The 13748-nt window shown below is 40.5% G+C and overlaps 2 protein-coding genes across 3 annotated transcripts in view; one reads left to right on the top strand and one right to left on the bottom strand.

The window, feature by feature from the left end:
* inip (ints3 and nabp interacting protein) lies at positions 1 to 2005 on the bottom strand. Its single transcript, XM_004074998.5, has 4 exons — positions 1668 to 2005; positions 1231 to 1327; positions 528 to 615; positions 1 to 421 (listed from the first exon to the last, which is right to left on the bottom strand). Exons 1-4 carry the CDS (start codon positions 1690 to 1692, stop codon positions 323 to 325), a joined length of 309 nt encoding a protein of 102 aa, XP_004075046.1. The 5' UTR covers positions 1693 to 2005; the 3' UTR covers positions 1 to 322.
* Positions 2006 to 3293: 1288 nt separating this feature from the next.
* Positions 3294 to 13748, top strand: part of snx30 (sorting nexin family member 30) — a 21993-nt gene continuing 11538 nt past the window's right edge. Inside the window, exons 1-5 of one of the 2 annotated variants that reach the window (XM_004074999.5) lie at positions 3294 to 3641; positions 4802 to 5026; positions 9206 to 9316; positions 9397 to 9555; positions 9713 to 9902. In XM_004074999.5, the coding sequence (XP_004075047.1) occupies positions 3507 to 3641; positions 4802 to 5026; positions 9206 to 9316; positions 9397 to 9555; positions 9713 to 9902 (820 nt within the window). In that variant the 5' untranslated portion in view covers positions 3294 to 3506. The remainder of the gene's footprint in view (positions 3642 to 4801; positions 5027 to 9205; positions 9317 to 9396; positions 9556 to 9712; positions 9903 to 13748) is intronic. The other variant, XM_078956166.1, reaches the window with a different exon arrangement.

Here is a 13748-nt window from a genome sequence, read left to right as displayed (position 1 = left end):
TCAAAAGAACTTTTAATGTTTATTGTACAGAACTCAAAAGTGCATAAGCGATAAAGGAAAACTGTAGGACAGCCGCTGCTGCACAGGTTTTTTTTTTTGCAGCCTGTGGTAAACGTTCATGAATTTTTGACAGCTGAGTCTTTGCAAAAGATTTTCTGCAGTCAGGAGCTGGATTGTTTGCCGCTGAGATCGTTTACAAAGCAGCACGTTTCAGTGAATCCATCAAGAACTAAAAAACAAAATCTTAAACATTTGATGTGTTTTTCAAAAACCCAACTGTTGCATTATAGAGTCCTGCATGACAGATCAGGGAGGTCAAAGGTCATGAACCAGGCACCAGGCGTGGAATAACAGGGAGGATTAGGTTCCCGAAAGATGAGTCTTGAGTGATAAAGAAACCGGATGAATGTGCATGCGCGTGCTGAAAGAACAGACAAATAAGTAAATTCTACATCCACTAGGTCTGCTGTGTGGAGACTGAGGAAGAAGAGCAGCAAACTCCTCCCTCTTGTGCTGCTGGGTCTCACCTGTAAAGCAGCTTTCTGCTGAGCTGCGATGTGCTGCTGCTCTGCATTGTCCCTAAAGTCCTTCACACTGGGTCTGGACAAAGAGATGCTGCAGGAAGAAGAGCGCATTTGTTCATACTTTAGATGTATCTTTGTTGTTATCAGCTGTTTTCCCACTTTAGGACTGCAGCTCATTAGGCATGAGGTTTTATATTACGTTATGAAGTAAACCAACGCCTCAACACTAAAAAACTGTCTAAATATTGACATTACTTATCAGATTTGGCCTTTTAGGCGAACAAATACTCATAATTACACTGCTTTTAGATACTATTGTTTTCCATGGTCTTTAAAGTCCCACTTCGATGGCGTGGAGAAACCCCGCTCCCCTTCCCCCTCGTTAACGAGAGTTCTCTGTATACACTCTCTCCCGCTAGCTTACAGCCCATCACGCTCACAAAAAATACAATTTTCCTTGGAGTGGGTCTTTAATTTTATCTTTGGAGAAGAAAATTGATAATACGTTAAATAATGGGTTGTAATAAACAATAGTTAAAATCTTTGTGACAAGACAATGTGTACAGAAAAGGTGTTTCACCATTATTTCTGCTTTCAATGATAATAAAAAAAAAAAAACTCAAAAAAATTTGCTAAGGACCTTTATCTTTCATAAATGTTTACGAAAAGGGACTTTTATAACCCCTACCCCCCAAAGGGAACTTACCTGGCTCCAGGTGTGTTCATGGACTGACTCTGGATCAGCCGCCTCCTTTCTCTTTCCAGCTCTGCCAAGATTGCTACGCGTGCGTTGTTTGGAACAGCTGTTGGCAATAATTATTATAATTAGGAATAGTTAAGGAATGTAAAAATACAGAATAAAAGCCAGTGATACTGATAAATACAAATACAAACTTGTAAACCTTTTTTTGGAGTAAAAACCCCTTAATAGGTGAATGTGCTAAAAAAAGATAAAATAAAAAAGAACTTTTTATGTTAAGAATGACTCGTGTTGTTTAAATAAGTACAGAAAGAAAGAAAGAAAATAAAAAGGGGGGGGGGGGGCAGAATTTGGGCGACCCGAAAATTGTCAGCTCCGCCCCTGTATCAAACACGGAAAACACCTTAAACTCAGACATTTCCGTCCCGGCTCAAAATATATACCTTGTCCTGGAGGATTAGCGGCCATATGAGATATTACAGAAAAGAAATAACCCCAAACAGCTCTAAAAATAATAAACACATGTAAAGAAACAAACTCTATCAACGAATAAGTGTTGTTGCGCTTCCTTCCACTACCGTTCGGCTGGTAACGCTAAATTGAGTGTGTTCTCGGAGCACAAACCCAAAGTAACATGGACCAGGATCAGTTAGAAACTACTACCCCCTCTATCTGAACCTGTCATGTTGGAAATAACCAAAAGATTCCGGCTTTTTTGGGGTTTGTGCTTCGTGAAACTCGACGTGGTACCGGTTTTAGGCAAACATGGATAAGAGAAAAGGAATGAGGTTTCACTCTGTTGCATTTTTCTGTTACCCTAAATGAGGTTACTAGTTTGAACATCATATTCTTCATTGATAGATAGATAGATAGATAGATAGATAGATAGATAGATAGATAGATAGATAGATAGATAGATAGATAGATAGATAGATAGATAGATAGATAGATAGATAGATAGATAGATAGATAGATAGATAGATAGATAGATAGATATTGTTTGTCAACTTCAATTGCAGTAATAATGTTAGGTTGGAGGTGTGAGGGGCTGTAAGCTTGCGAGAGAATGTAAACAGGTAGCTCAGTTATGGGTGATGGGAAGGAGGGTGGGGTTACTCCATGCCAACGGTCCTACCCTAGACTCAGAAACCATGTCCTAATAATGACACAGACTTTTTTTTTTTTTTTTGGCTAGATTCTTTTTTTGGTGTAAAACTGGACTTTCATTTTCTTCTTCTTCTTTTTTTTTTTTTTACATGGGAATGAATAGGAACTGATTCTCTTCTGTTGATCAGCCCCTAGTTGTTTTTCACAGATATGCAGACTTCTGAAGTCCCTCTCCGATCTGTGGACTTTATAATTAGACTTAATGAATGACTTAAAGTCCTGTTTCAATCATCTTTTGATCTATTTTCAAAGCATTCCCAGTGGACTTTTAATCATTGTTATGTAGTTAGCTAAAGTAAAAATTAAAAAAAGGGACATAGATTCTGCAGAGTAGCAGGAGTTCATTAGAAAATGGCCACTGAGTTGTGGGCGGGACCTTTGGTGCAGAGTAAGCCCGCCCCACTTCCCCCCATACCTTTGTTTACACCCTCTCCCACTAGCTTACAGCCCCTCACACCCCCAACCTAACATTACTGGTGCAACAATAATGGAGAGCAATATCAGAGCTATCCAGCCGAAGAGTTTTGAGTCAGATGCCAGCTCAGACAAGGAAAACAAAGACGTACATGAATCTATTTGTCTAGAGTGGATGCATTAGACTAGAGCGAAGCTTGTGTTCCACTGTTGTGTTTCCTGTGTCACATCTACAAGCCTTTTCCAACTGCATTTTTTGTCTGCTCCTGATTCCTAACATGAAAAAGGAAATACTCAAAATGCAATTTAAAGCTTAATTATCTGAATATATTTCCCCCATCATGAGAAAAATGCTACAAGACGTTAAAAACACCAAAAACATGATTTTCTTTCAAAAGCAACTATTCCTCTCGGTTGTAACTGGAATTTGTTCAGTCATCTGTCAAACAAGCGATCTTTGTGAAGATATGTCATGTGACAGAAATGTTTACATCCGGGGGCATGTGACTGAACATCCGCAGTTGCGCAGTAGAGGTCAGCTGACATTTGTGATGTAGCAGCGGGTGAAACATCCAAACAGTCGAAACTTAAACCTTGAAGGAAAAATAGGGTTTGTATTTGTGAGCCAAGACTGAAAGACAGGAAGAAACGGAGAGGCGTTAGTCCAGAAACGAGGCCGCGTCCCCCCGTCTTTCGCAGGCATGAGTGTCGGCACTCCGAGAGGCCTGGCCAGTTCGGGGCAGAAACCCATCACGGAGATCCCCCACCCGTTGTCCGCCGCTGAAGAGTCGCTTTCTCCGGGGCCGGATGTCAGCATCAGCCCCGGAGGAGACAAGGTAGGCTCGAGACCGCTTTAGTCGACGTTTGTGATCTGGCAATGTGGAGTAAAGAGCCTCACAACCAAACTCATTTGAATTATTTTTGTATTCTACTATTTATTTTACATGTTATCTTCCTTTTAGGTTTTGTGCTCGCGGAACAGAATGTTAAATAAGTACATTGTACAACTACAACATTATGCATATATTATACATACATCCCATTACATTTAGTCCGTTTTAAAAAAAAAAAAAAAAAGTAAAACACGTTACTTACGTCAGCACATTTTTTTGTATGCATTTAGTTTTGAGGCACGTGCACTAAAAACACCAAACGTTGGCTTTAACAAAATGGAAAATATTAAAAAAAAGAAGTTTAGGGTTAATATTTCATGATTAAACTTCAGTTTGCTCTGTAAACAAAAACAATAGATCACGCAAATACTAAAAGAAAAATAGACAATAAATGTTAACTGTCTTTTATTTCTTCTATCACTTAAATGCAGCATCAACTTTGTTGTTTTTGTTAATTATTGACCGTTAGCCAATCTGTAATCCCACAGTCCATGTTGTGTTGGACCTATTTCTGGTTCTAATCTGTCAGATTAGCAAAATTTAGCTGCTAAATGCCCAATTTTAAAAATATCTTTCCAGACTTTTAATAATGATAACGGATTGGATTTATCTGCGCTTTTCCAGACGCTCAAAGCGCTATCAGTATGTCCATTATTCATTCACTCTTCATTCATACTTGGTGATGGTGAACTGCTGTTGTAGCCACAGCTGCCCGGGGGCAGACCGACAGAGGCGTGGCTGCCAGTTCACGCCTGCGGCCCCTCTGACCATCACCGGGACATTCATACACATTCACACACCAGTGGAGCCACACTGGAGGCAGGGAGGGTGAAGTGTCTTGCCCAAGGACACAACAAACCTTCGATCATTGGACGACCTGCTCAACCGCCTCAGCCACCGCCGCTTTTGTAGTTAGTGTTTATAGATCCTTCTTCTCCTACTTGTGTTGCTTTTCCAAACACATTGGTGTGATATTTTGAAGGTTTACTTCACTGCTTTTCCAAAGCCTGGCTCTCTCTCTCTCTCTGGCTTGGTGTTGAGGAGCAGGTTAGCAACACGGTGCTAAAAGAGACGCCACCACTCAGTCACGCTTGTTCCCACAGGATCCGGAGCTGACCAACGGCACGCTCGTTGACGGCTCCAGTCCCGCCTCCGCCTCCTCCACCTCCGCGTTGCTCAGCAGGCTGCAGGTGGAGGAGAACTCCGAGGCAGACGCCGCAGAGCTTTACGCATCCACGGAAACCCGGGACCTCTTCGTTACAGTGGACGACCCCAAGAAGCACGTGTCCACCATGGAAACCTACATCACCTACAGAGTCTCTACCAAGGTCTGCTGCCAGCGCTCTGAAGCTTCCTTTAAATTAAAAGCCCCTTCATTTTAGTGAACTTGAACTTGTTTCTGCTTTTTCAGATAGTTTCCACGCTGTGATCATTAAATTCTTCCGGAACAGGAAATAACTTCCCACTTTTACAGGACAGAATAAAATCCTCTTATTACCTATAAAAGGTTCAGAAGATGAACAGGAAATGGGGACAAAACCTGCAAAACAAGAAACAAAATAAAGAAAAAAAGTAGAAGTAAAATTGCATCAACTATTTACATACACCACAGAGGCATTGGAAACCCATGCATATGCTGGAAGGTGGATGTTGTGGTGTGGAGGAAGTGGGTAGCCCAGTGAGGAGGAGTATAGGGGATGAAGATGGTGGTCCTCCTTTGTGGTGGTTTTTTATTATCTGTGTTGACCACCTGAGTGTCTGCTGGTTGTTGTTGTGGTGCAAGCAGGTGGTGCTGAATAGTGTGACTCTTTGAGTAAATGAATAGCAGAAAATCAGCAGGAAGTTTTTGCTGACAAAAAAAGGGATTGAGTTGCTTTTTTGCTGGAGGTGATCTAAGATATTTGTTCTGCTTTCTGGAGACGGTCTCCACCATCAGCTTGGTTCTGCTGATGCTCCAGATGTGAGCAGCAGATCACAAACTGTTTGTGGAAAGTCGTTGGTGGCGAAACGCTGCTCTCAGAGGAGGACCATCAGAAGATCAACTCTGATACGATTTGAAGCAGATAAATGTGGATGGTTTTGGCGTCACACTAAATCTACATGTGTTCAAAGTTCACCCTTCTGAAGAGTCAGCATGTGTATAAAAAATGTGCTGCCTGCTCGGTGCAGGAGAAGCAGCTCGGGTGGATGTTTGTCCAGCGGGGGGGGGGGGGGGGGGGGGGGGGGGTCATATCAGAGCTCTCTGATCACAGACAGCAGCTTGTGAAACGCAGCACCAGGAGGAGGTGGAAGAATAAAGTGATCGGTCAGAGGGCTTTTTAGTTGTTATCAAGTCGACGGATCAATAGTTCAAACTGCAGCAGCTGCAGCCGGTCAGAATTGTTGCTCTGAAGGAAGCAGACCAAGACTGGAGTGTGCAGAAAGAGACTCAGCCCGCAAAGAAAGCGCTGACTCATCACTTTGACTTTCTCTGTTCAGAAGAAGCTTCAGAGTCCTCCTAAAGTCAGACTGATTGCTGTGGATTGTGTTTTGAGGTCAGGTCTGGTCCACACGCCGACCATATTTGACAACCGGACCAAGTGAGTGAAGCAGAAAAGGGCATCCGGTTCCAACCAAGCAAAGTCAATTCAGTCGCCATTTTTCACGACATTGACATCACCATGTTGGAACAGGATATCCAAGTCAGCCTGAGTCAATGTTTCTATGACAACCTCTCTCACCATTCAGGAGTGAACTTGTTGGAAGTCCACACCCCTACTACTTAAAAGCTTCCCAAAATGTGTTATTCCAACGTTTTGAACGTTTGACAGCGGGCAACATCGTCTGATTGGTCAGTTTATAACTTCAATGACTTTCACTACAGAAAAAACAACATTAAAAAATGAAGATTATTAAGAACGTATTAAAAAAAGTTATCGGAGCAAGAATGGTTATTCTGAAAAAATGGAAAGACTGAGTAACAGCTGTTAAAACTGGAATACTGGCTTTTTGGAGCCAGCGGGAACTACTTGTTTGGAACGTGAGGAGGGAGGGGTCACTCCGTCCGGTTCTGACATATAGTCCCCATGGTTACAACAAACCGACAAATAGGACTTCATTTCCAGATGAGGCTCACATCTGCTAGAGGCTTCTTCTTTTGTTTGTATTTCTGGTATTTTATTGTCATATTTTTAAACCATTTATAAGGATTTGTGACTGTCAGAAGTATAAAAAAATGTTGTTTTTCCCTCACACACCTCTGAAAAATAAACATTCAGACCATTTCTAGATGCAGTTAACCTTTTAACATCATAGCTTTAGCTCCAGTGTTGACATCATTTCGACTACCGTGGATTCTGAAGCGCAGAAAAACAGCCTTGCACTGAAATGCAGTGAAGTAATCATCTTCAAGAAACTGTTGCAAAGTAAAGCAGTTTTGCACTGTTATCAAACACATATTAGTATTGTTTGTATATGTGCAAAGCAGATATGCAAAGCTGCTTTTCTCCCCGTCAGACTCAGCTTATTCACGTTGGTTACGTAATCACTCAGAGAACGCGTGCCATTTTGTTGTCAACATCTCCAGTTAAAGAGTTTATCTTGAACATTTATGAGTGCGTAGCTGCAACCTTAGTGTTTATATTTCATCTCCTCAGACACCGAGGACATGAACCAGCTCTTAATGTTTAGAGTTTCTCTAAACACCTGCCTGCTGATGAGGAACCTGAGAGCACTTTACATTTAATGTTTTCATTATCAACAATCTGTCAGAGGAGACGATCAGTAACTCTGGGAGTGCATCCTAAAGAGGCCTTTGTAACATGAGCACTTTGGGGTTTGGCAATGCCTACTTCAAGATAAAGCCACTTCTTATTGGTAGTTACCATTGACGGGATGCGAGAACTGAGTGACCCCTCTCCTTTCACGTTCCAAACAGGAAGTAAAATCCCATTTACTTCTATTATGAGATAAATAACTATTACTTAGTCATTATATTTGTCAGAATAGCCATTCTTGCTTTGATCCTTTTTTTTTTTAAACATCCGTCCATTTTTCTCAAACGGCTTTATCGCTTTCGGAGTTACAGGGTTGCCTGAGCCTGTCCCGGCTACTGTTGGGCGAAGGTTAGCAGTCTGTCCCAGGGCCCTTTTTTTTTAAATATGTTTTTGGGAAAAAAAAAATTCAAGTTAGAACCTGGACGTTCAATGCCTCAATAAAAGTGTGTGACTTATGTAGAACCCTCAAAACGTTTGAGAATTTCTGCTGAGCCTGCTTTCAAGTCCTAGGGGTGTGGCCTTTTAACAAGCTCACTCCTGATTGGCGAGAGTGGTTGCCATAGACACATTGACTCAGACTGAATCAGACCAATCACTGCTTACTGACGTTGTCTGGTTCCAACATGGTGACGTCTATGTCGCGGACGGGGCGACTGAACCGACTTTATTTCATTGGAGCTGGAAGTAAATCATTTTCAACGGGTGACGTCACACTCACTCTGTCCAGTTCTCATGTACAGTCATTGGTTGTTAGTCATTCGGTCTTGTCTCAGATGGCTATAAAGATAAATTTAGAGCGGACATTTATTCCCCACACTGCACTTTTATTTTACACAAACTATACTAACTGTGTTTTTTCAGCAGACTCCTGGCTAATATAAATGTATTTCCTGCTTTCGGAAGCAGTTTTTTCTTTTATGTTTGAAAATTCCACTTTCACTCTGAGTTTTGTTTACAAAACAGCTTTCCGTGACTCAGTATGAGCAAACATAAACAACACAGCTATGTTTATGTAAAGGAAAAATAAACTGCATTCACTGCTGCCTGGTAGAAATAACTTCTCGATAAATTCAAGCGTATTCTTTTATTTTCTGCTAAGCAGCACAGAAAACACACGTGGGCGCTCCCGCTGGTGATTGATGGGCCAACCAACCCTGCTTTGTGTGGCACCACCCCTGTATTTTGCTTGGCTAATCATAGTCATGCATTTCCTGACGTCAGACGTCTTTACAAACCAACCAAATTAAAGTCATTTTTGGGGTAGTGGGAGTGAAAGTGTGTCCAATTCAAATTTAGAAACACAACATTCAGAAACACAAAATACCAACATTTAGATCTAAATATATTGTATCACATGAACATAAAAAGGTGTACTAAAAAAACAATGAAGCCCATAAGAGTTCTTAACGAAGAGAGAGACCTGCTGTTAAAAACCAACACTTGTTAAACATTAAATGGAGATCCAGAGAATGTTTAGACTGTTTTATTGTTGAAAGTAAGATACAGATTTGGAGCAAATACTGCCTGCAGCTTCTCTCTGGTGTCATGGTGATAGTTGGCATCTGCTGCGAGTTGCCTGGATGCAGACACCACAGATAAATGTCGTAACCTGATAAGAGCGCGAGGTCAAAATGTGGGAAAGATTGCACGGGCATGGGCTAGTCGCCTCTTTTGTGTACATATGATCGTGAAGATGTTCATGTTTCGTGGCCATTTTGGTCAAAATTGTTGATATTTAGTTTTTTCTTTCAGACGACACGGATAGAGTTTGACCTGCCGGAGTACTGCGTCAGAAGACGCTACCAGGACTTTGACTGGTTGAGAGTGAAACTGGAGGAGACCCAGCCGACCAACCTCATCCCCGTATGTCCCTCCAGCTTTTCCGTGTGGTGCTGCCTTCAAGGACACGGCTCATTCATACATACCTCTCTCCTCCTCTGCAGCCTTTGCCTGAGAAGTTTGTGATGAAGGGCGTGGTTGACCGCTTTTCAGAAGAGTTTGTGGAGACCAGGATGAAAGCTTTGGACAAGTTCCTGAAGCGAGTTGCAGACCACCCCGTCCTGTCCTTTAACCCACACCTTAATGCTTTCCTGACTGCCAAGGTAAAAAGAGTGCTGGATGCCGTAAAGAGAAAGTATGATAGAAAAATCTAAAACAAGAAATTGGAAGAATTTAGTCCCAGTCCAGGTGCAGATTCAGAGAGAATAGTTCATTATTCCCTACAGTGTGCTGATGGTTTGAGGATTTTTGTGTCTGCAGGACCTGAACAAGCGGCAGGGTCTGGCTCTGCTGACTAAGATGGGAGAGTCGGTGAAGCATGTGGCGGGGGGGTACAAGCTGCGGGCAAGACCGCCCGAGTTCAACGCCATGGGAGAATACCTGGACACTTTCAGCCAGAAACTAGGAACCATTGACCGCATTGCTCAGAGGATACTCCGAGAGCAGTCAGGTATTTTGCTCAGTTCACAGAGACAAATCAGCTTCACAACCAAAACATTATCTTACTGTCCGGCTACCGCGATAGAACAGGGGGAACCACTGTGCATGCAGTCGCTGGATGACTTTTAATACTAATCATTAAAGTAATCATTTCATTTTAGGTGAACTTTTGTTTGATCTTTACCAGCTACGTTCCTGCGATTATCAGTAATGTTATTTGCAATGTCGGCCTTCTGCAGTTTTTTTCTAATGTTTACACAAACAACACATTTTCTCATTGAAACAGTTGTGTAACGCTGTCTGTTTACCTAGTAAACACTAGTTTATCTGTGCAAAAATGTTGTCTGATTATCCATTGGTTTCCATGAAACCTTCACTGAACCTCTGATGCAGAATATTTTATTATGTATTTAAAAGTTACCAAAACTACATTTTAAACATGTACTTATTTTAAAAGTTGTTTCATAAAATCACAAGTACTAAGAATTAGCCAACTGTTGACGCCCACATATGTTTTACATTTCAGGCAATTTAGGATGTTTTAAAGAAAAAAAAATCATCAAATATGTGAAGTTGGGCAAAAATATAAACAATTAAGAGGTTTAGTTTTATCAGATAAAAAGTTTACAGTTTTAGTTTTCTTAATGTTCTTATATTTTTTTAAAATTAATAATCAACTCAAAGAGTCAAACCTTCTGTCAGCAAATAACAGAAGTGAAGTTTTTGATCCTGGAAATAACTTTGCAGTTAATCGTTTTTAGTAACCTTTTAACTGGATGGTTTCAGGATGTAAGACTGTTGTTTTTTTAATGGGTTATCCTCAGGGTTCTTCTGAAGGTCACAGTCAGTCATCTGACAGACCTGAAGGGCAAACAATGCTCAGCCAGGGACTCCACACTCTACATGTGTGCAGGTTTTTTTAGAAAGAGTTTGTAAAACCCAGAAAAGTTGAAGTTTTAGAAAGAAAATGTTAATTTCAAGAAAAAACTGTGGTTCTGCCACAGACTGGTGACCTAATCAGAGGGCATCTCACCTTCATCCAACAGTATGGGTTGGGTTGGCTCCAGCTTTAGAGGATCCTGAAGATGGATGGATGAAAAAAGTAAGGGATGGGACATGAGTAGAGACTGTGAATAGAGGATATGAAACTCTACCAGACCCTCTGACCTGAACTTCTTCCTTTAAGCTCATGCAGTAGTTAACTGTATGTGTGTAGGGAAAAATCGATATATCATAAAAATTCATTTGGTGATACTTGTATCGATTTAAAGTACTTGTTGTTATGAGGTAGGCCTGGGCGAATAATCGATTGAATTAATTAATTCGAATTTTTTGTTACCTGCGTTTTCAAAAATGACTAAATCAAGATTTTGTGTAATGGCGCATTTTTGGCTCCCCAGAGATTCTGTAGCATTCGTTTCACACGGCGGTATGGCAAGCAACAACATCATAGCACACATGAAACAGCAAGCGACAGCATGGCTACCGGTGAGAGGGGGAAGTTTGTTCCCAAGAAAGGAATAAAATCCTCTGTTGTTTGGAACTGGTATGGGTTGACCGCGACTCCTGCTGGTTCATCATCTTCTCCGTGGAGAAGACGGGGTTTCTTAATTTAATTAAAACCTTAGACTCCAGATAGAAGCTGTATTGTTAATCCTTTAGAAAATGGTGCTACTCTAAAGGTGAATGTTTGTCTCCTTTTAGTCTAGACTACAAACTGTGACTTAAAACACAGCTGGGACTTTAAGTAAGAAAGTAACCTTTTTATTTTGGACAAGTGAAAACAAGTTTAGAATAACAAAATATGACAAAAATTATATTTAAAAAAATTATATATATTATATATATATATATATATATATATATATATATATATATATATATATATATATATATATATATATATATATATATATATATATATATATATATATATGACAAGTATAAAACAAAACAAGTCCAAAAGAGAGTGAGAAGAAGAAAAATCTTATACTTAACTTTGATTACAAGAGTGTGTTCATTTATTTATTATTCATCCCAGAAATGGGGGTTACATTTGTCTTAGGTTTGATTAAATAAAAGCAAAATTTGCTTTAAATTGTCTGCCATTTGTACTTATGGCTTTCCTTAAGTAGGAGGGGGGGAATCGGGAAAAAAATCGGAAATCGAATATTAAAAAAAAACAAAATCGGAGATTTTTTAGGCCATATCGCCCAGCCCTATTATGAGATGTGTACTACTTAGGTTTTACTTGGAATGGGTACCAAACCGAAACTCTTTGCCATGTTGCTGCCAGTATCAAAAAGGCGGATTGCGGTGCTTTGTAGAACGAGTGAAGCAGTGCAGCTGTGCGGGCTCATGCAGGGAAACTCAACCAAAGTGTTGTTGGCGAAGCGAGCCAAAGTTCTGCAGAGAGTTGCAGCAATAGATTCTAGTTTAGCAACCTAATGGATCAGAGTGATGTGGACAACGCTCTGAAAAAAGGCCGATGACGTGGTGAAATCTCTTTGCTTCCGCGTGTGAGAAAGCGGAACCACAGCCGCTTTGAAAAAAGCATGTTGGCCACATTAAAGCGCTGTCCTTCACCCTGTCATGCTGCCTCATCACATTTTGTTTCTGGAAACATTTTTTTCAAGCACCCGTTCAAACCCTGTTTAGGCACCTGGACCATTTAAAAGTAGCGGAGAAGCTACTCCGGTAATGTTGGAAAAAAGCAGCACATTATTTCCTCACTTTTCTCCTTACTTTTAGAACCTTATTAGTTAAGGCACATTCATTCTGTTTTTTTCTTATACTGAAAAATATTTTGTTGTGGAAATCAGACCTAGTTGTTCCCTTTAAGAACAAATATATCTTAATTTACAAAAAGAGAAGCACTATGAATTTGCTTGGGTAAAAGCAACTTGTGTTTGAGAAACGGTTGCAGTGCTTAGCATTGTGATCAATACATAAAATTAATTAGACCATTTTATTACAATGAAAGGCGTATTCAAATTCTGGCTGTTTTTTTCTAAGTCACATACTCTTGAAGAAATATTGAAAAATTAGTTTCAGTACAGTATCCAGTACAGTGTATCGCCAGACTATTGCCAATACACACCCCCTAGTAAACAGTAGAAAAAGAAAACGTTGAAGTCATTCCCTGCTTGTCCAGTGTGAATACCATGAGCTAAATGCCCGTCAAAGAACCCGGTCTTGGCATATTCTTGAACGCGCGTCACTTAACCAGTGTGAACATAACAGTTTTAAAAAACAAACACTTGAAATGGAGCTTTATATGCCATCTCCTAACTGACATGAATGTGTTTGCGGTTTTATTCCAGTCTCATGCAGCCTCTGGGTCTTAAAAGTCTGAGAAGATTTGCTTGGAGAAGGATGCGACACAGCCTCGGGTCTAGATGACCCAGCTCACATGACAAGTTGCTCTGTAAATAAATACCCGCCATGTGAACGGCTTCTTGTCACCATCTGTCGAGGCTGTTTGTTTGCCTTGTTTCCATGTTGGATGAGATACTGATTGGACCCTCTGGAAGCAGTAGATAGTGAACAGAGTGTGCACTGCTCTAAGCCGGAAGAATAAGAAAACTCCAAATACAGGATTTGGAGCAAACTTTGACACCTTTGTCAAAAAGTTTTCCTGCGATTTCATGTCCAAACTAACCTTGAATATACTGTATTTTCTGAACTAAAGGGAGCACAGGATCATAAGGCGCACCGTCAATTAATGCTCTATTTTTTTAATTTATGTCATAGTCGAACTATAAAGCATATTAAGCGAGACAAGAGTCAGAGATAAATCCATCAGGCAGTCAGACTTTAATACCTGTGTTCACAGTAACTAGAACTTGTTTGTAAC

The sequence above is a fragment of the Oryzias latipes genome, chromosome 12, assembly GCF_053564925.1.
Source record: "Oryzias latipes strain Hd-rR chromosome 12, Olatipes_Hd-rR_3.1".
NCBI classification, from domain to species: domain Eukaryota; kingdom Metazoa; phylum Chordata; class Actinopteri; order Beloniformes; family Adrianichthyidae; genus Oryzias; species Oryzias latipes.
The sequence above is the reverse complement of the archived record's forward strand: the minus strand, read 5'-3'. Positions and strand labels throughout refer to the sequence as shown.